Here is a 20,942-nt window from a genome sequence, read left to right on the forward strand (position 1 = left end):
AGCCACCTCTGGATTTTCATTTCGATCCCCATCTTTTCCAATTTAACCAGTAATTCTTCATGCGGTACCGGATCAAACGCCTTACTGAAATCCAGATATATGAGATCCACTGCATTTCCCTTGTCTATAAAATCTGTTACTCTCTCAAAGAAGGAGATCAAGTTGGTTTGGCACGATCTACCTTCGTAAATCCATGCTGTAATCTATCCCAGTTGCCATCGCCTCATGCTCCGGAACCACTCTCTCTTTTAAGATTTTTCCATGACTTTGCATACTACAGATGTTAGACTAACAGGCCTATAATTCCCGGTCACTTTTTTCCCTTCTTGAATATAGGAACTACATTAGCTAATCTCCAGTCAGTCGGTACAATCCCGAATTTAGGGATTTATTAAAGATTATCGCTAACGGGCTAGCAATATCCTCGCCAATTCCTTAATATTCTAGGATGAAGATTATCCGGGCCCCCCGATTTACTTCCGTTAAGCTGTTCAAGTTTGGCTTCTACCTCAGATACCGTAATGTCTACCCCCATATCTTCATTCCCATCGGTCCCTCTATCACTATTCCTTAGCCCTTCATTAGCCTCATTAAAGACCGAGGCAAAGTATTCATTCAGATATTGTGCCATTCCAAGATTATCCCTAATCTCCACTCCATTTAAAGTTTTAAGCGGTCCCACTTCTTCTTTCTTGGTTTTCTTCCTATTTATATGGCTAAAAAACCATTTGCTATTGGTTTTAATCCCCTCGCTAGGTCCATCTCCACTGTCGCTTTGCCTTTCTCACAGCTTCCCTGCACCCTCTGACCTCAATAAGGTAGGTTTCCTTGCTGATCCCTCCCATTTTCCACTCCTGGTACGCTTTCTGCTTTTTCTTAATGACCCTCTAAGACGCTTGCTCATCCAGCTCGGTCTAAAACTGCTACCTACGAGCCGCTTCTCGGGATACATGCCTCTGACAACTCCTGCAACTTCAACTTGAAGTAACCCCAGGCGTCATCTGCCCTTAGATCCCTAAATATGTTAGCCCAGTCCACTTCCTAACTAGTCGCCTTAATTTAGTAAAATTAGCCCTTTGAAATCATACACCCTAGTCTCAGATGCACTATTGATTATCCTCCCATTTATTTGGAAACGAATTAGCTCATGATCACTCGAGCCAAGGTTGTCCCCTACAACAATGTCCTCAACAAGGTCCTCGTTACTGACCAAAATCAAATCTAAAATGGCATCCCCCCTCGTCGGTTCAGCAACCACTTGATGAAGGAATTCATTAGCTATCACGTCTAGGAAAAGCTGAGCCCTATTATTATTACTAGCATTTGTTTCCCAATCTATATCCGGGAAGTTAAAGTCCCCCATGATCAAGCAGTTCCTATTAGTGTTTACCTCCTTAAAAACATTAAAGAGCTCTCTATCCATCTCTAAGCTAGATCCTGGCGGTCTATAGCACACCCCAATCACTATCCCGGATGAGGCTCTGGTAGTTTTCTTCCCCAATGTGACCATTGCCCAAACAGACTCTGTATTGTCCATTGCAGCGCTAGTTATCTCATTACATTTTACCTCATTATTGATATAAAGTGCTACTCCCCCACCTTTACCTTTGCATCGGTCTTTCCTAAACAGCACATACCCTTCCATACCTGTACTCCAGTCATGGCTACCGTTCCACCATGTTTCTGTTATTCCTACGATATCCGGTTTCAATTCCCGGACCAGGAGCTCCAGTTCCTCCATTTTGTTACCTAAGCTTCTCGCATTGGTGAACAAACATCCTAATTTTTCCTGTTGGGCTCCTCTCACTCTTTTCACCCAACTCGGTAGGGACACAGTACTTCCAGTATGACTTGTAGATCTAGAATCTGTCCCCCCCCTCTTCCTTACACGTAACCGCCCCCCTCTGGCTATATCTGTTGTTATCTTGTTGTCCTCACTCCCAATGTGAAAATGGTCACCCTAATCCTTTTAGGGGAGGAAATACCAAAGAAACCCACCACAGTAGCATTTAACTTCAAAAGGAGAACTACACAAAAATGAGGAAGCTACGTAAATGGAAATTAAAACGAACTGTCAGCAGAGTGAAATGCCTAAAAGGAATTTTTTTAGAACATCATACTATATGTATACCTCAAACAGTAAAAGGACCAAAAAATAGCTAAACGAGAGAGTAAAAGAGGCAGTTAGAGACAAAAGGACATGAAGTCAAATAGAAGGGAACATAAACTCTGGCAAGCCAAGTGGAAAAGTATAAATAGGCAGGCCAAAAAATAATTTGAAGAGCAACTAGCAAAAGACACAAAAACTAACAGCACAATTTTTTTAAAGTACATCAGAAGCAGAAAGCCTGCTAAACAATCCATGGTGCTAGAGAAAAAGTCAAGGAAGACAAGGCTTTTGCCAAGAAGCTAAACGAATTCTTTGCATTGGTCTTAACTGCAGACAATGTGAGGGAGATTCCCACATGTGAGCCATTATTTTTAGGTGACAAATCTGAGGAACTGTCCCAGATTGAGGTGTCAGGAGAGGTGGTTTTGGACAGTAATAAGTTAACAAGGCCAGATGGTATTCACCCAAGAGTTCCGCACTTTCATATTTGAGTTCCTTCAGAACTAATAACTGTGGTTCGTAACCTATCACTTAAATCAGCCTCTGTATCACATCACTGGTGGATAGCTAATGTAATGCTGATTTTTTAAAAAGGCTTCACAGGCAATCCTGGCACTTACAGGCCAATAAGCCTAACTTCAGTACCAGGCAAAAGTAAAGACCAGATTTATCAGACACATAGATGACCACGATATGTTTGGGAAGAGTCAACACAGCTTTGTAAAGGTAGCCTCACCAATCTATTAGAATTCCTTGAGGGGGCCAACAAACATGTGGACAAGGTTGACCCTGGGGATATAGCATACTTGGACTTTCAGAAAGCCTTTGACAAGGTCCTCACCAAAGGCTCTTAAGCAAAGTAGACAGTCAGGGGATCGGGGTGGCTCTATGTATTTTGCCGCCCCAAGCACAGCAATCAGGCAGTTTTCAGCGGCATGCCTGTGGGAGGTCCGCCAGTAACGCGGATTCGTACCTGCCACTGAAACCGCAGGACTGGAGGACCTCCCGCAGGCACGCTGCCGAAGGCAGGCTGACTGCCGCCCTCATGGCGACCAGCAGGGTGCCCCCCGTGGTTTGCCGCCCCAGGCACACACTTGGTGCACTGGTGCCTGGAGCCGCCCCTGCATGAGATGAAAGGGAGGGTCCTCTCAAGGGTCAGTAACTGGTTAAAAGATAGGAAATAAGGGGGAATAATAAATGGTCACACTGGAGGAAGGCAAATATCAGGGCCCCCAGGATCTGTACTGAGACCATATTCATATTCAACATATTCATAAATGATCTAGAAAAAGGGGGTAAACAGTGAGGTGGAAAAGTTTGTAGACTATATAAAATGACTCAAAATAGGTATGTCCAGAGTTGACTGAGAAGAGTTACAAAGGATCTCACGAAATGGGGTGACTGGGCAACAAAATGGTAGATGAAATTCAATGTTGATAAATGCAAAGTAATGTGCATTGGAAAACATAATCCCAACTATACATAGAAAATGAAGGGTTCTAAATTAGCTGTTAACAATCGAGAGAGATCTTTGAGTGATTATGGCTAGTACTCTGTAAACATTTGCTCAATGTGCAGCAGAAGTAAAAAAACCTAGCAGAATGTTAGGAACCATTAGGAAAGGGATAGATAATAAGGCAGAAAATATCATAATGCTACTATAGGAGTCCATGGTACACCCACACCTTGAATACTGTATACAGTTCTGGTTGCCCCACCTCAAAAAAGATATATTAGAACTTGAAAAAAAGAAGGGCAACAAAAATGATTTGGGGTATGGAATGGCTTCCATATGAGGAGAGATTAAAAACACTGGGACTGTTCATTTTACACAAGAGATGACTAAGGGTACGTCTACACTACGGGATTATTCCGAATTTACATAAACCGTTTTAGCAAAACAGATTGTATAAAATCGAGTGTGCGCGGCCATACTAAACACATTAAAGCGGTGGTGTGCGTCCACGGTCTGAGGCTAGCGTCGATTTCTGGAGCATTGCACTGTGGGTAGCTATTCCGTAGCTATCCCATAGTTCCCGCAGCCTCCCCCGCCCCTTGGAATTTCCGGGTTGAGATCCCAGTGCCTGATGGGGCAAAAATCATTGTCGCGGGTGGTTCTGGGTAAATGTCGTCAGTCACTCCTTCCGCTGGGAAAGCAACGGCAGACAAGCATTTCGTGCCTTTTTTCCCTGGATTGCCCTGGCAGATGCCATAGCATGGCAATCATGGAGCCTGTTTTGCCTTTTGTGACTGTCACCGTATGTGTACTAGATGCTGCTCACAGAGGCGATTCAGCAGCACTACACAGCAGCATGCTTTTGCTTTTGCATGATAGCAGAGATGGTTACCAGCCATATTGCACCATCTACCATACCATAAATTAGTAATAAGATGATCGTGGCTACCAGTCCTTTTGCACTGCACCATTTGCTGCCTTCATAAGTGCCCCTGGCTGAGATCAGCCAGGGGCGCAAAAGCCAAAATTGGGAATGACTCCCTGAGTCAATCCCTCCTTTTTGGTATCTAGAAATAGAATCAGTCCTGCCTAGAATATGGGCAAGTGTACTAGAGAACCACTGTATCATAGAACCAGAGAGCACAGCTGCTCTGTGTCAGATCCTGCAGAAATTATGAGCTGTATGCTATTCACAGGGGGTGCTCCTGCAACAACCCCACCTGTTCATTCTGTTCTTCCCCCAGCCTTCCTGGGCTACCATAGCATTGTCCCCCCACTTGTGTGATGACACAGTGACTTGTTAGTGAGAAATGAGTGGAAGGCAGCCTCCAGCTGCTATGATAGTCCAGACAGGACATTAAGCAGTGTGTAGGAGAGGAGCCCAGCATCCCACTGCTAGTCCAGGGGCAACTGAATCTTTTCTTTACACATGAAGGGTGGGGGCTGATGGAGCTCAGCCCCCTGTTGCTATGATGAAGACGGTTACCAGCCATATTGCACCATCTACCAGGAAAAATTAGGGGCAGGCACCCTTGATCGACCTAACTGATGCTAGTCGGCATGGTTACCAGTCCTTTTGCACTGCCCCATGTGCCAATAGGCTGATGATGACGATGGATATCAGTCTTACTGCACCATCAGCCACCCATGGCGGGGGGGGAGCAAGGATGTTGGTGTTGAGTGCTGCAGCATCGCGTCTATCTGCAGCATTCAGTAAAGATAGGGTGACATGTAAAAGAGTCAAGAGAGGATTGTTTTCCCTTTCACTTATGGGTGTGGGTGTGGGGGTGCGTAAATTGCCGAGCTATGCCCTGACCCACCGCGGACACTGTGTTTGACCCTAGAAGCATTTGGAGCTCAGCCAAGAATGCAAATACTTTTCGGAGACTGCAAGAACTGTGGGATAGCTTGAGTCCTCCAGGCCATGAGCGTCCATTTGATTCTTTGGCTTTCCGTTACGCTTGTCACGCAGCAGTGAGCTGAGTCCCTGCTATGGCGTCTGTCTGGAGATTTTTTAAAAATGATTTTGAATTTCGTCTTCTGTAACGGAGCGCTGATAGAACAGATTTGCCTGCCCTTACAGCAATCACATCCGCATGGTCCATGCTGGAGCTCTTTCTTTATTTTGATTTTTAACTGCCTCACCACACGTGCTGATCGGAGCTCCACGCTGGGCAAACAGGAAATATTCAAAAGTTCGTGGGGCTTTTCCTGTCTACCTGGGCACTGCATCCGAGTTCAGATTGCTGTCCAGAGCGGTCAGTGGTGCACTGTGGGATACCACCCGGAGGCCAATACCGTCGATCTGCGGCCACACTAACCCTAATCCGATATGGTAATACCGATACTAGCGCTACTCCTCTCGTTAGGGAGGAGTACAGAAACCGGTTTAAAGAGCCCTTTATATCGATATAAAGGGCCTCTTAGGGTGGACGGGTGTGGCGTTAAATCGGTTTTACGCTCCTTAAACTGGTTTAAACACGTAGTGTAGACCAGGCTTCAGGGAGGATATGACAGAGGTCTATAAAAGCATGAGTGGTATGGAGAAGGTGAATAAGGAAGTATTATTTACCCCTTCACATAACACAAGAACCAGGGATCACCCAATGAAATCAGTAGGCAGCATGTTTAATAAAAAACAAAAGGAAGTATTTCTTCACACAACTTTGTTGTCAGGGAATATTGTGAAGACCAAAGGTATACCGGGTAACTGGGTTAAAAAAAGAATTAGGTAAGTTTATGGAGGATAGGTCCATCAATGGCTATTAGCCAAGACAGTCAGGGATGCAACCCCATGCTCTGGGTGTCCCTAAACCTCTGACTGTCAGAAGCTAGGACTGGATGACAGGGGATGGATCACTGGATAAATTGCCCTGTTCTGTTCATTCCTTCTGAAGCATCTGTCACTGGCCACTGTTGGAAGACAGAATACTGGGTTAGATGGATCATTGATCTGACCCAGTATGGCTGTTTTTATGAAGTGTATTTTCATATGGAATCACCAGCTAATCAAGACTGCGAAATTGACAAGAGATCACAAAATCTACAGGAAGGAATGCACAGCAGGAGGGTGTCCGGTTTATGGCCATGAATTAGTTTGGTACATCAGGAGAACGTAAGGAGACACACAAGTTATTTCACCTAGGAAGTAAGCTGACAATGAGCTTGCTTCATGAACATACAATCACAGCCAAGCCTGGCTGTAATACACTGGAAGGATTTTGGGTGAACTTTTTCTTATTAGTTAAATTTAGCCTCTAGCAGGCGTGTTATGATTTTATTTCACATGTAACCCTTTGTTTCTAATATTTCTCCTTGCTATTACTTGAAACTCTGTACTCTGCTAAATAAACTTATACCTGCTTTCTCTATAAACAGATCTAAGTGCCTGGTGTTAAGTGGAGCTGTGATCAAATGTGTAATGGGTACACTGGGGTGTACTGTTCCCTTGGGAGCAGAGGATTTAGGATTTCTGTGAGTGCCCAGTGTATCAGGGCTTGGATACTGCATGGAGATGCTCAGAGGACTCGGGGGTTGGCATGTGCCTATCTATCGCTAACCCACAGAGGGGACAGTATAGCCTGCGTGGGCTGAGAGGGGAGGATATGTGCTACCTGTGGCTGGTGGTTTCAGGGAGCTGACCCCTGGCAGGCACAGACAAGGATTCCTCACGCGAAGTGCAGATGCTAATGAGGTGCCTCACAACCAGGGTAACCTGGAAAGGGTCACACCTACCTCGGTTGTTATATAGCATCTCCCATTATAGTTTCTATGTCCTTTATGCTGCACGGAAATTAGTCTCAAGTCCATTGCATACCTGTCCCCTTATTCACAAGAGCACAAGGTAAGAAAAAATAGAAGTCCAAAGTTTACGCATGAGCTGAATGTATCTTGTCAGTGTGTGTCAGGCTGATTTGTATAAACTGTATGGCTCTGACTTCAGTAAAAAGCTTTTAAAACTGAAATAAGAGTTAATGCAGGCCAGGGGCAGGTTTAATCTTTAGGGCTCTTCAGGATGGTAGAGCACTATAGAGCATGGCCTGAAAGTTGTTATGGCTCAATGTAGGGAAAGGCCACCACAGCTCTCACTAGCAAAGCATGGAGAAAATAATTCTGATACCCCAACATCTAAAAAGGCAAACAATAGCAATCCCCAAAATCAATTTTTTACTCCTGTCAGAGATGTCTATATAACAACAAGGAATTGGAATCTGTCTATTGTAAAGGGTTGATCTACCTGTGAGTTTCTATAGCTTCGTGCAGGGATGGACTTGCAAACAGGATAAATGATTGCTTGAGGCCATGCCCTATTGGGAATCATGACCCCCTTCTACCCTCTGAGCCCAGGGCCAGATGGGGATACAATTCACAGCCTGATTCCTTCTTGCTCTGGGCTGTGTAAATCAAAGGTCTGGCCTGGAGTTTGCATGTGTCAAGGTTTGGCCCTGTTTTCCTCCTGGAGTGCCCACACCATTAAAAAGTACTGATTCAAATATCTTTTTATTTGTATCTGTAGGAATGTCAGCGACAGCAGAACCTTGCTAATTCAGACTAGTGACTAGAAGCCCTGCTGAGGGATTACTGGATTATACACTTTATCAAGCAAGGAGCCAAAACAAGGGGGTTGAGATTGCAAGCCACGGACAGACTGTGCACAGGGACTCTTCATTCCCTGCACGCTCCATGAAGGAGGATTTGAAGGTGGGCCCGTGGAGAGACTGGGATATTTGATACAGACACATCAAAGACCAGTGTATTACAGAATCTGCAATAGAGGCTCCACAGCAAGTACATGGCTGCTCCAATCCCTAGCTTCAAATTATGAAGAAAGATTCAAATAACTTCCCTTTAAAAAAATAATCATCCTGACAGAGAAATGTTTCTTCCTTCTCCCCATAATACTACCTCCTCATAGTATTTTCCTCCCATAATTCATGTAATCTGGGCCTTAGGCAGGGCATGAGTCAGCCCTGGGCCAATAATAATGTTTCTATACATTAAAAATGTTGTGACTTTCAAGTCTGTTACCTAGTGTCCCTGCATGGTAGAAATGGGAGTTTTATTCCACGGGAAACAGGAGGTTTCCAGCTTCCCAATGAGATACACAGCACTCACTTCCAGTCCCAGAAGGTCCAAAGATCCTGTTAGTATTGTGACACTTTTAGGCATGGGAAAACTGTTTTAGGACATTTGATGGATGTTATGGCTTACTCTGATCCCTGTGCAATGGAATTTCTAGCTACTAAGGTACCTTGCTTTACAGGTGGAGGGCTGCAAAAACTAGTCCTGGGAAAAAGGTTCTAAAACTCTCTAAAATATTTTTTAAATGTTCTGTCATATGTGTGACAAACAGCATAAATAATAGTGTGGTTATATCAGCACTCATTTAAGAGTAGCCGCATGACCCACTTCTAGCTTTGCCACTGGTACTGCTCCCATCCCAAACTCATGTGAGTACAGCATTTATACCACACCATCACACATTCGCTCTAAATACAGAGCAGTGAATGCACCAGAGCTTGTATGCTGCCATTTATACATACACAGACATTCTAGCAGGTTGCCTCCCAAAATGTTATACTGATTTTCTTACCTCTTGAGGTTCTTGATATTGAGACACTAACAACAGGAAGGCTCTCTGTGCTTGGAAAGCAGCACGTACCATTTCTGCCTATAAGAGGAGGAGGAAAACAAATTGAATTTTAATCTTGGAAGGAAAATAATTGTTAATAGTAACATTAAACCTCGTCTTTTTAGCATTAACAATTATTCTGTTCCTTCTTTATGCCCTAGTTCCCCCCTACAGCCTTCATTCTTCTAGTTGGTACCTCCAAGTCAAGTGTTATGACTTAATTCTCTCTTTCTGCTTCTACTTTAACTCCCTGCAGCAGCACAGACTGGCCACAAGACAGTGGCAGTAGGGGAGGCCAGCACCTTACAGGTACTGCTAGCAATGGGTCCTCTGTGGTTTTGAACATGCACAAACAAGCACAAAACTTGACATGGGCTAGAATGTACCATCTAATCCTCATTCAACTGCAGGTCAGGAGAATCCAATACAGGCATAGAAGATAACAGTTCATAAATACATATAGCTACATTTTCAAACAAGCATATCTGTGCTTTCTCCTAGCCAGGGTGGACAAACTTTTTGTCCCGAGGGCCACATCTGGGTATGGAAATGGTATGGCGGGCCATGAATGCTCACGAAATTGGGGGCTGGGGTGCAAGAGGGGCTGAGGGCTCCAGATGGGGGTGCGGGTTCTGGGGCCAGAAATGAGGAGTTCAGGGTGCAGGAGGGGGCTCTGGGCTGGGGCTGAGGGGTCTGGGACTTGTGGGGTGGGGTGAGGGCTCCAGCTGGGGGTGCGGGCTCTGGGCTGGGGCTCAGGGGTTTGGGGTGTAGGAGGGGGCTCTGGGCTGGGACCAAGGGGTTCAGAGGGCAGGAGGGGGATCAGGGCTGAGGCAGAGGGTCAGGGCACAGGAGGAGGTCAGGGGTGCAGGCTTCGGGCGGCGTTTACCTCAAGCAGCTCCTGGAAGCAGCGGCATGTCCCCCTATGCAGAGACATAGCCAGGCGGCTCTGCTCGCTGCCCTGTCTGCAGAGCCGCCCCTGCAGCTCTCGTTGCCCGCGGTTCCCAGCCAATGAGAGCTGGAGAGCCCCCTGGCTGCCCCTATGTGTAGGAGCCAGCAGGGGGACATGGTGCTGCTTCTGGAAGCCGTGCAGAGTCACGGACATGCAGAGCGGGGCAAGCCCCCACCCCCGTTCCCTGGTGGGAACTCAAAGGCTGGTTTAAAAGGTCTGACGGGCTGGACATGGCCCGCGGGCCGTAGTTTGCCCACCCCTGTCCTACGCGGTCTCTCATGCTTGGGAGGAGCTCCCACAAACATCCACAAAGCTATCTCATTATCCACCTTCAAACTCTCCTTTACCATCAAGCCTACAAAAAGCTTGACAACAGCTAGGCTGTTGGTGTGCTGAAACCATTGTGTATAATGCTGACTAATACTTGTCTCATTGTTTCCTTGTACTCCCCAGTTGGTCTGTCTGCATACAGCCGTTGTCTCTGTAACCTCTCTGTGGGGTACGGACCATCTTATGGCACCTAGCACAATGGGGTCTTGGTTTCTGAATTTGGTTCTTGGGCACTATGATAATACAACTGAGTAATAATATCAATAAATGAAAACAGGATGACTATGTTAAATTAACCTAATAACTGTAGTTTCAAATGGGAATGTACATATTGGTCCTTTTGTTTTTTCCCCATTGTCTTTCCTCTATTTATCTGCCCCCACATCTAAAAATAAAACAAGGAAATTAAAAAAGGCCATGGAAATATAACTTTTGATTGAGATTTTAAGTATATGAGTCAGGAAATTCAAAGTTATAGCAACAGTAAACCAGACACATTTGCACACATGAATATTACCTTTAATATCATACATGAATATTACCTTTAATATCATACCTCACATACTTTGTGAGCCAATTCATGTCTGTGGTGTAATGTTGCTGATTTCCTGTATACCAGGAATTAATCTGGCTTTAGATACTAGAGGCTGCTGTGGGTACCAGAATGCTCATGTTCCTGGCATGAGTATTTAAATCTTGACTGAAAGGTTGCGTTAACATAGCCTTTGCAATTAATATAGTATAATTTTATAAGGCCTTTTATTGTCACTGTTTCCTTCTTTCTCCTAGCAATAATATTTAAAGATGATCCTACTTGAGTTCTACTGCATATCAATGTTTCTGGGGGTGTGTTGATTTCATTCCATCATGTCCCTGCGAAGTAACACAAATGCTTCTTCACATTGAGAATGCAGTGTCACTGGCTGTAATCTACCACTGCACTTCCTTTTTTAATCACCTCACAGGCTTGGAACTCTATTTTACACATTTCATTGTCACCTACCTGATGAGCCCTGCAAATCCGTGGATATCCACTTGATATCCGCGGACCATTTTTGCAGCTCGTGGATTGGATGTGGACACACATTTTGTACCCACACAGGGCTCTACCTACCTGGTTCTAACAAACTAGTTATTTATCTAAACAGATACATTTATTTTTACAGAGACCTGGTCCTTGAACTGGACTCTTTATTCAATGGGCAGCCAGTGTAGTGACAGTGAGCACAGGGGTGATGTGTTTACAGTGACTTTTGTGGCTGAGCAGATGGGCTGCTGCATTTTGTATCAGCTGAAGCTTTTTAAGTTTTATTTGGCGTCCTTCCCAGATATGAAATTCAGTCTGGAGGTCATAAATGCATGGGTAAACATGGCTAGATTTGTGTCCTACAGGACGAGGCATAACTTCTGGCTATCTGCGGGTGCCAATGAGCATATTTTGCAGCCATTGCTCTCTGGGCATGCAAAATCTTTGGGAGTCCTTTTAGTCTGTTCAAGGCTGTGCACAGATTTCACAATTAGTGGGCAGGTGCCTTCAGTTGAGGTGTATGTTACAGAGGAAGAAGGTTCATCAAAGCACTTCCCTCTTCCTAGCAATCTGCCCTACAGGTGTTCAAAACCACTTCATAGCAAGAGATGAGGCAACATGATTAACAGATTATTGGCCAGGATGCCAAAGTCTGCCTATATTCTAATCCTGGCTCTGATGTGAGTCCTTAGGCAAGAGACTTAACTTTTCTGCCTCAGTATCCCCAAGAATAAAATGGGGATGACGACACATTATATTATTACTTACCAACCTGAGGGTGTATTGTATGGAATAATTAGTTGATGACTATACAGTGCTCTGAAGATGAAAATTGCTACAATGACAAGTATCATTAAAAACAAACAAACTATGAAGCCAATTCCTTTGCTATGGAAGTCTATAGTGCAGGGGTAGGCAATCTATGGCACGCATGCTGAAGGCGGTACGCGAGCTGATTTTCAGTGGCACTCACACTGCCCGGGTCACCGGTCCAGGGGGCTCTGCATTTTAATTTAATTTTAAATTAAGCTTCTTAAACATTTTAAAAACCTTATTTACTTTACATACAACAATAGTTTAGTTATATATTATAGACTTAGAGAAAGAGACCTTCTAAAAACGTTAAAATGTATTACTGGCACACAAAACCTTAAATTAGAGTGAATAAATGAAGACTCGGCACACCACTTCTGAAAGGTTGCCGACCCCTTCTATAGTGTTTCCATTGACTATAATCAGATAAGGAGTGGGTCCTTCTGTACATTCTCAGTAACATTTATCAATACCCAGGTCTTGTGATAGTGACGCACAGGTCACTGTGAACACCTCCACCCTATGCTCCACTCACTATGCTGGCTGCACATTGAATAAAGAATCCACTTCATGGACCAGCTCCCTGTAAAAAGAATGCTGTCTGTTTAGGTAGATAACACATAGGTAACAATGAAATGTGTGAAACAGTCCCAAAGGCTGTGAGGTGTTTAAAAAGGAAGAGCAATGGCATATTACAGACAGTGACACTGCATTTGTCCTACAAAAGGTCACTGCAGAATTCTGGCTAGATTGCTGTACAGGCACATTATACATAGAACCAGATGTTCAAAAAAACTCAGCACCCAATAGCTCCCATTTAAGATCCTAAATAAGAGGCTGGATTTTAAAAAGAACTCAGCTCCTAACGGCTGTCAATGGGAGCTGCTGAGCTCTTAGCAGTTTCGAAAATCTGCTCCATAATGTACAAGTACAGTAGAGTAAACTATGCATCTAAAAAGCACTGTGCCCTAGTTCTGGCCAGAACTTCCCATTCTCTGGAGAAAGCATGATGAAAAACAGCATACCTGTATCATCCTAGCTGCCACAGCATACACTTAGGTCTGTGCGTGACAGCTGACTAAAGAGATTAAATAAACTATATGCTCTGTGTGTGTGTGTGTGTGTTTGTTAAACGGTTTTAAAGCTGCCTCTGCAATTTCACATAGGTATATATTTGGGCTGATGCTAGCTAAAATTCAGGCTTTAGCGAAGGCTGTCATCAGTACATATGTTTGCAACATCTGGAGGATACATGTATTTTCACAGTGGCTGGTGGTGGTGTGTTCTCAGCAGAGGGTCCTTGATTCAGGATTTCACTTCTTTCCCTTATCCAGCCAAGTAAGGCCCTGTCTACTCTAGAGAATTTTACTGTTCAAAGAACCTTTAGTTTCCCTAGCAGACTTGTAAAATATCTCATGTCCACATACAAAAGTGCTCCAAATGGTTAAACTTCCATTTTGGATTCAATTTCCTGTTAGCTAGTCTAAACTACTGCATTGTTTTAGTGCCAGTGTAGATGGAGACCACTGCCCTAATCGTAGTGGTTCAAACCACTCTCTCACAGTGCACCCTCATGATGGGGTCTAAATTAGCTATTACCACTCAAGAAAGAGATCTTGGAGTCATCATAGTTCTCTGAAAGTAGGGTGACCAGATGTCCCGTTTTTATAGGGACAGTCCCATTTTTTGGGACTTTTTCTTATATAGGTGCCCATTACCGCCCACTCCCTGTCCCATTTTTTCACAGTTGCTATCTGGTCACTCTATCTGACAGCATCTGCTCAATGTGAACCAGCAGTCAAAAAAACTAACAGAATGTTAGGAGCCATTAGGAAAGTGATAGATAAGAGGACAGTAAATATCACAATACCACTATATAAATCCCTGGTACACCCATTCTTTGAATAGTGCATGCAGTTCTGTGTGCAGTTACTCTATCTCAAAAATATATATATTAGAATTGGAAAAAGTACAGAGAAAGGCAACAAAAATGATTAGGGGTTTGGAACAGATTCCTTACGAGGAGAGATTAAGAAGACTGGGACTGTCTGAAAAGAGACGGCTAAGGGGAGATGTGACAGAAGTCTACACAATTATGAATGGCGTGGAGAAAGGGAATAAGGAAGTGTTATTTACCCCTTCACATAAACACAAGAACCAAGGGTCACCCAATGAAATTAATAGGCAGCAGGTTTAAAACAAATAAAAGGAAGTACTTCTGCACATAATGCAAAGACAACCTGTGGAACTCATTGCCCCTAAGCCTCTGACTGCCAGATGCTGGGACTCTGTGACAGGGGATGTATCACTCAATAATTGCCCTATTCTGTTCATTCACTCTGAAGAATCTGGCACCGGCCACTGTCAGAAGACTGGACCAATGGTCTGATCCAGCATGGTCTTTTTATGTTTGTCCACCACTGGCTTTTGACATCTCCCTGAATGCACTGCTCTAGTAGTGGTGCCAGGAACTCTGGGAGTGATGCCTAGGGAGTATACTGCAATCAAACTGTTTAGAATAGTGCTAGTTTGGACACTGGGCAAAGTTTCATTGGTTCAGAATGTGAACTGATAGGGTCACACTGAGCCATTTGTGCTTGAACCAATTCAGTTAGGAACAGTTCAGTTCTGTAGTGCAGACATGGCCCTAGGGAATGGTAAGTCCATCCCTTCTCTCAGGCCTTGGGGGTGGTGGTGGTAATTCACTTTGGTTTTGGGTACTGTTTGTTCTTTATTATCTTTGCCAACTATAAATTCTGTATCTGTATACATTTCATACCTGCACCTTGAGTTTGGGAATATGAGTGCTGTAGGCTGGTGGGCTGTTCCAGCAGCCAGGAAAGGGAAGCAAACTCCATGCCCCAGTCCCTGCATGGTAGATTGTTTATAACAAAGGAAATAAACAACACAAAATAACAACTCAGCTGAAAAATGCTGCTCACCATTCCCAGGCTTTTCCATGCCTCAACCAGCCCAGGAGAAAGAGGCCATAGTCTTCTTCCCCTATGACCCAGTTTTTATTTCCTTATATATCCTGTCCGGCCAGGGACAGCAAGGATCCTGTCATAGGATGACTGGCCCTGTTAAGAGGGAGTGGGTACAGTTCACCTGTGTTTAATTAGCTGCCTTTCAATGGGGCCTCATAGAGAATCCCTGGCCTCTATAAAGAGCCTTGCAGTAGTCAGGACAGTGTATGCATGTGTGTACATGTGTACTCGTGGAAGCTCTCTGGGAGAGCTGCAAGGTGCTTCCCAGAATCCCCTGGTGAGGGAAGCAGTAGAAAGCTACTGGGGTAAAGGATCAGGGAATTACCCTGGAGCCTGCTCTCCTGTACAAGCGACAAGGTCCTGGGGAAGGACTAGGAGTTTAAGCCCAGGCGAGGGAGGGCAGACACTGATTGCCTGGGAGTTTTGTTTAGGCCCAGGATGTCTGGACGCTATTTATTCAGCTTCATCATTGGGGGCCTTGACAGAGGTGGATTAAGATTTATTGGGGCCCTGGGCACAAATAACATTGCCCCCCCCCCCACACACACCACATCATGGAGCCCTGTCCCCTGCTCCTCCCCTTCCCCCCATGGCCCTGCCTCTTGGCCTGGCCAGAAGCCAGGCTGTGGTAAGAGCTGCCCAGGGAGCCTGGGCTGCTGTGGGGAGCCCTGGACCCTCCACCTGTCCTGGACAGCGCACCCTGGGAGGCCGGGACATGGGCTGGGGGCTGCTCTCAGGGCAGGTGGCGGGTCCGGGGTTCCCCACAGCTACCCAGGCCCCTTGGGCAGCTTTTATTACAGTCTAGGGTGACCATACGTCTTATTTTGGCCAGGACAGGCTGGTTTTTTTGCAAAACTGGGCATTTGTCCATCATCGGTTGGCAAGAGCAAATAGGATAAATGCCCAGCTTTGCTAAGAAGGGACTTGGGGCGGGAGCAGCTCCATGCGGGGGGAGGGGAGAGAGGGACTCATGGGGGCCCCTAGAAGGGACGGTCTGTATAGAATACAGGGAGCAAAAGAGCAGTGTGTATATATGTTTAAAAGAGAGAGAAAATTTTGGCTGTCTAAAAGGCCTATTCAAATAGGGAAGGAATGACAAGTGGCAAACACTTGGCTGGGGGAACAGTGAGGCAATTGATTGCTGTCAAGTCTTGGGGTGGTGAGAAACAAGGAGTTCAAACCCTCCCAAAACAATTCAAATGGCCTGTGCCTCTGTTCACTAGGGAGAATGAGAAAACCAGAGCCAAAAGTCTCAACTCTTTCCTGGGCCCCTAACACTCAGGTCCTCTCTTCTAGTTCTTGACCACAAAATGTCCCTTGCACAATAGTCAGGGCCGGCTTCAGACCCCAGCGCGCTAAGCGCGCGCTTGGAGTGGCATTTTGCCGGCAGGGCGGCAGGCGGCTCCGGCGGACCTTCCGCAGTCATGCGGGGGGGAGGTCCACCGGTGCCGCGGGACCGGTGGACCTGCCGCGGGCATGACTGCGGAAGGTCCGCCGGAGCCGCCTGCCGCCCTGCCGGCAAAATGCCGCCCCAGCGGACCCTCCGCAGGCACGTCTGCAAGAGGTCCCCCGGAGCCGCGGGACCGGCGTGCTTGGGGCGGCCAAATTCCTAGAGCCGCCCCTGACAATAGTAATCTGCAGATCTCTCCACCTCCAGCCCCCTCAACTTCTGCAATGTAATTTTAAGTTGTCCATACAAAAATCTTCAACACATCGATAAATGACAACTCTAGAGCAGCAAACAAAATAAATAAAATTTAATTTTGAAAATAAATGGCCCAGGGGATCCTTACATAATTAAGATTCATATTCACTTTTTAAGTCCTTTTTAAAAAATATCCTCTATTTTTCAATTTGTTGGAAAATGCTGCAGAATGTAAGTGTGCTCTTTATGTTCAGCATCATGCATGCTGCAGGAGCCTGGTTACAGGATTTAGATTCATCTCGCTGCAGAGTACAAGGGTGCAGATCCTCACCTCGTGTAAACTGTTGTAGTTCAGTTTAAGCCAATGAAGGTATGACAATTTACACCAGCTCAGGATCTGACTCATGAGGCTTACTTACTGAGGTACTATTTTGGTTGATATATTCCAAATTAATTCTCAACCTTGCAGAAGTTTGTGCTCTGAAAGTCACATTATACAATGTATAATTTCTGATGATCATAAAACTGAACATGATGGCAACAGCTAGAGTCACTTACAGTGCTTCCCCACACAGTACAAGAGATTGCTTCACTACTAATATACACTATCCTGCCATTCTAGTCCTCAGTCTTTCCTAACTAAAGGAAGTCTGTCTATCATGGCAAATAATATGAGTTTTGTGATATGGATAAGGGCAAATAGCTATTTCATTCGTGACCCACCTATGATTTGACACCAAGATTCCTGAGGTGAAATGCTAATGCTATAAAATAGTGACCACCGAGAATAGCATGTGATTTTCCAAGCAGAAATCATTTAACAAAGTGATTTTGAAGGAATAACCTCCAACCCCATGTCAAAGGTTATAGGGAGTAAACATGACACCAGTGTGATTTGTTTGGAATCATTCCTGAGGATAGCAGGTAGAAAAGGATGGACGGACAGATGCATCACAGCCTGCAAATACATCAACAGAGCAGCATAGACAGCATCTTGGGAAAGGTTATGTCTCTCTTCCTTCTGACCAGATGTTGTAGTCTAGAATGGCTGCCAGTTCAGTGAAAGGGGAATAAAGGGAGGGAAAAAACTACCACTACCCCAACAGGTCAATATGGAATGGAAACTGCTGTACTCAATGCCTTCTTATTTCCCACAAATATTCAAATAGTTTAATATATAACATTACAGGGACTCAAATTCCATCCCCACATGCAAGCATGCAGTTCCCGCTGAAGTGAATGAAAATCATGTGCATGCAGTGGACAGATTAAATGCAAGTCGTTAAAAAAAACCATTCAGCCCCAGTTCCAAGCAGCTCAAAGACTTTAAGCAGAAGGAATGAGCATCATTAACTCCGATTCACTTCCCTATGGAAACCTGAGTGCAGACTTCTATTTTTTCTTTTGAGAGCCTGATTGTCCTGTATTAGGGAATTACTCATGTAGGGGATTGAAAACCTGATGAGCTTTTCCTCATAATGTTTATGGGGTATCCTTCCCAGGGGCTGAGCTTACCCCTGCAGAATGAACAGGGGCATGGACCCCAAAACTAGCAGATCACCTGAGATCCACAGAGATCTCAGAGAAACCAAAGGGTCTAGAGTCATCCGCACAGAGACCCTGTGCTCTGCACTGGTTCGTTCTTCCGCTCTACTCCATGCTGATTAGGCCTCAATTGGAGTATTGTGTCTAGTTCTGGGCACCACATTTCAGGAAAGATGTGGACAAATTGGAGAAAAGCCAGAGAAGAGCAACAAAAATGATTAAAGGTCTAGAAAACATGACTTGTGAGGAGGGAAGACTGAAAAAATTGGGTTTGTTTAGTCTGGAGAAGAAAAGACTGAGAAGGGACATAACAGTTTTCAGTACATAAAAGGTGTTACAAGGAGGAGGGAGAAAAAATTATTCTCCTTAGCCTCTGAGGATAGGATAAGAAGCAATGGGCTTAAATTGCAGCAAGGGAGGTTTAGGTTGGACATTAGGAAAAAGGTCCTAACTGTTGGTGGTTAAGCACTGGAATAAATTGCTTATGGTGGTTGTGAAATCTCCATCATTGGAGAGTTTTAAGAGCAGGTTAGACAGACACTTGTCAGGAATGGTTTAGACAATACTTAGTTCTGCCATGAGTGCAGGAGACTGGACTAGATGGCCTCTTGAAAGCCCTTCCAGTTCTATGATTCTATGGCTCTCATCATTTCCTGACAGGTTAGCTTCCACAAGAACTGAGCTGCTATGTAATCCCTCACCAGCCACTACAGCAGAAACCTTTCTGAGATGAGATTCCAACCTGTAGAGGAGAAACTCAGGAGAGGTAATGCTGATGTGAAGAGCAGCCATTCCTCTGTTCCATGCGCTCTCACCTCCAGCCTGCTCCCTTCCAACACATTCAGGCCCTGGCCAACTCCCTGTAGCCTGGGATTAATCTAGGGTATAATGTGCACCTATCACAAACAACAAGTTCTTTGTTAAGGTGGCTACTTAGAGTTAATTAAGAAGATGAAATTGGTGAAGCACACACGGGAACTTTGAGCTTAAGTTAATATATACAAAAATAATTGAAATAATAGAAAAATCAATGCACAAAAGAATAAGTACAGTAAAGTGGTTTCCTACATAGTTCATATTGACAATGTTACTTTGTGCATGCTTACAACCTTATGGAGACCATTAGAAACAAAGATGGAAGAAAACATCGTTGGAGCTCTCCACAAGAGGATGGTGCTGGGCCAGGCTTCCTATCCGGTTACCACATGTGATCATCCTAGTGTCCCAGCTATGGATAAGTTTGACAAATTTTCCTACACCTTTTTCAATTCCCCCCCCCCCATATATCCGGGACCACATCCCATTAAGACTCAGACTCCTATGCATATTTGGTATTCCAGTTGACCCTAATTACATTTCTGACAGTTAACCCAACCATTTGTGTCAGTCCCTTTTCCAATAGTTTCGATATAGCAATGCCATTTGCTCTTCTTGCAAAAAGCCCCTAAAATGCTATCATATATTCTTTTGTAGTTTACCTGTTTGCTATACAATACATTGCTACCTATCACAAGATACATATTGCTAAATTTCATGACCTTCTGCAAAGCACATAATACCAACTTCTTCTAGGCTTCACTCTAAGTCTCTAACACTAAATGCTTAAAATCTATAGCCAAGTCTATTTTTAGTACATATATTTTACTTCTTCTACTTGCTGTTACAGCTTCAGTAACCTCCATTATTATTTCTAGAAGCATCCTTAGCAAATAGATATTTCACCCAAACCTATAGACCCTTCAAGATGAGGTCAACAGTCAACATTCCCATGGAGGGGCTTCAGTGAGTTTTGGAGGCAGGTGGGGAATGATATGCAATAACAGTGGCACTTCCTCCTCTGCTTCCCAAATCAATTGGTTTCTCTGAAATGCAATATTAGATGATTTGCAGACACTTGTATTTGTAGTTTAACATGTCTTTGTGAGAAGACTTAGTCAAAAGAAGTTCTGTGAACTTCAGCTATTATGTGTGTAAAGTTGAAAGGTTACAGCATTCTTTGAGGTTTCTCTTTGTAACTATTCTTTTTGCTACCTTCACTGGGCTTCCTGATCTCCAAAGGCCAAAGGCCCAACTGAAAGACAACACACAGGGGATGAGGTTTTCTCTATTTAATCACAAATCTGTCAAAATGCCTCAGTACAAAGAATAGATAATTGCTCATTTTTTCTCGTTTGTATTATCTTCAGAAAGAAATCCATAACAAAGGAATTCTTACGTTGCTCAGTCATGAGTATGTTAAATTTTCTATACACCTAGGTCTAGAGTCTGACACCCTTACCCACCTTTCTCTGTGAGTTATCCTACTGAAATCAGTGATACCATTCAAAGTGAGTAATGGTCTCAGAATCTTGGCTCCTTTGTATTTGATTTCCATTTATATGGTTTTGGAAGACTCCCAGGCCAAAATTTACAAACATAGGTGTTTAAAGTTAAGGCATTTAAAACTAT

The 20,942-nt window shown here is 44.4% G+C and overlaps 1 protein-coding gene across 3 annotated transcripts in view; it reads right to left on the reverse strand.

The window, feature by feature from the left end:
* CAP2 (cyclase associated actin cytoskeleton regulatory protein 2) overlaps nt 1-20,942 on the reverse strand; it is a 99,898-nt gene that overhangs the window by 50,878 nt on the left and 28,078 nt on the right. For all 3 annotated transcript variants that reach the window (XM_039526878.1, XM_039526880.1, XM_039526879.1), the window contains exon 4: nt 9,160-9,237. In XM_039526878.1, coding sequence (XP_039382812.1) covers nt 9,160-9,237 — 78 coding nt within the window. The remainder of the gene's footprint in view (nt 1-9,159; nt 9,238-20,942) is intronic.

The sequence above is a fragment of the Mauremys reevesii genome, linkage group 2 (genome assembly GCF_016161935.1).
Source record: "Mauremys reevesii isolate NIE-2019 linkage group 2, ASM1616193v1, whole genome shotgun sequence".
NCBI classification, from domain to species: Eukaryota; Metazoa; Chordata; order Testudines; family Geoemydidae; genus Mauremys; species Mauremys reevesii.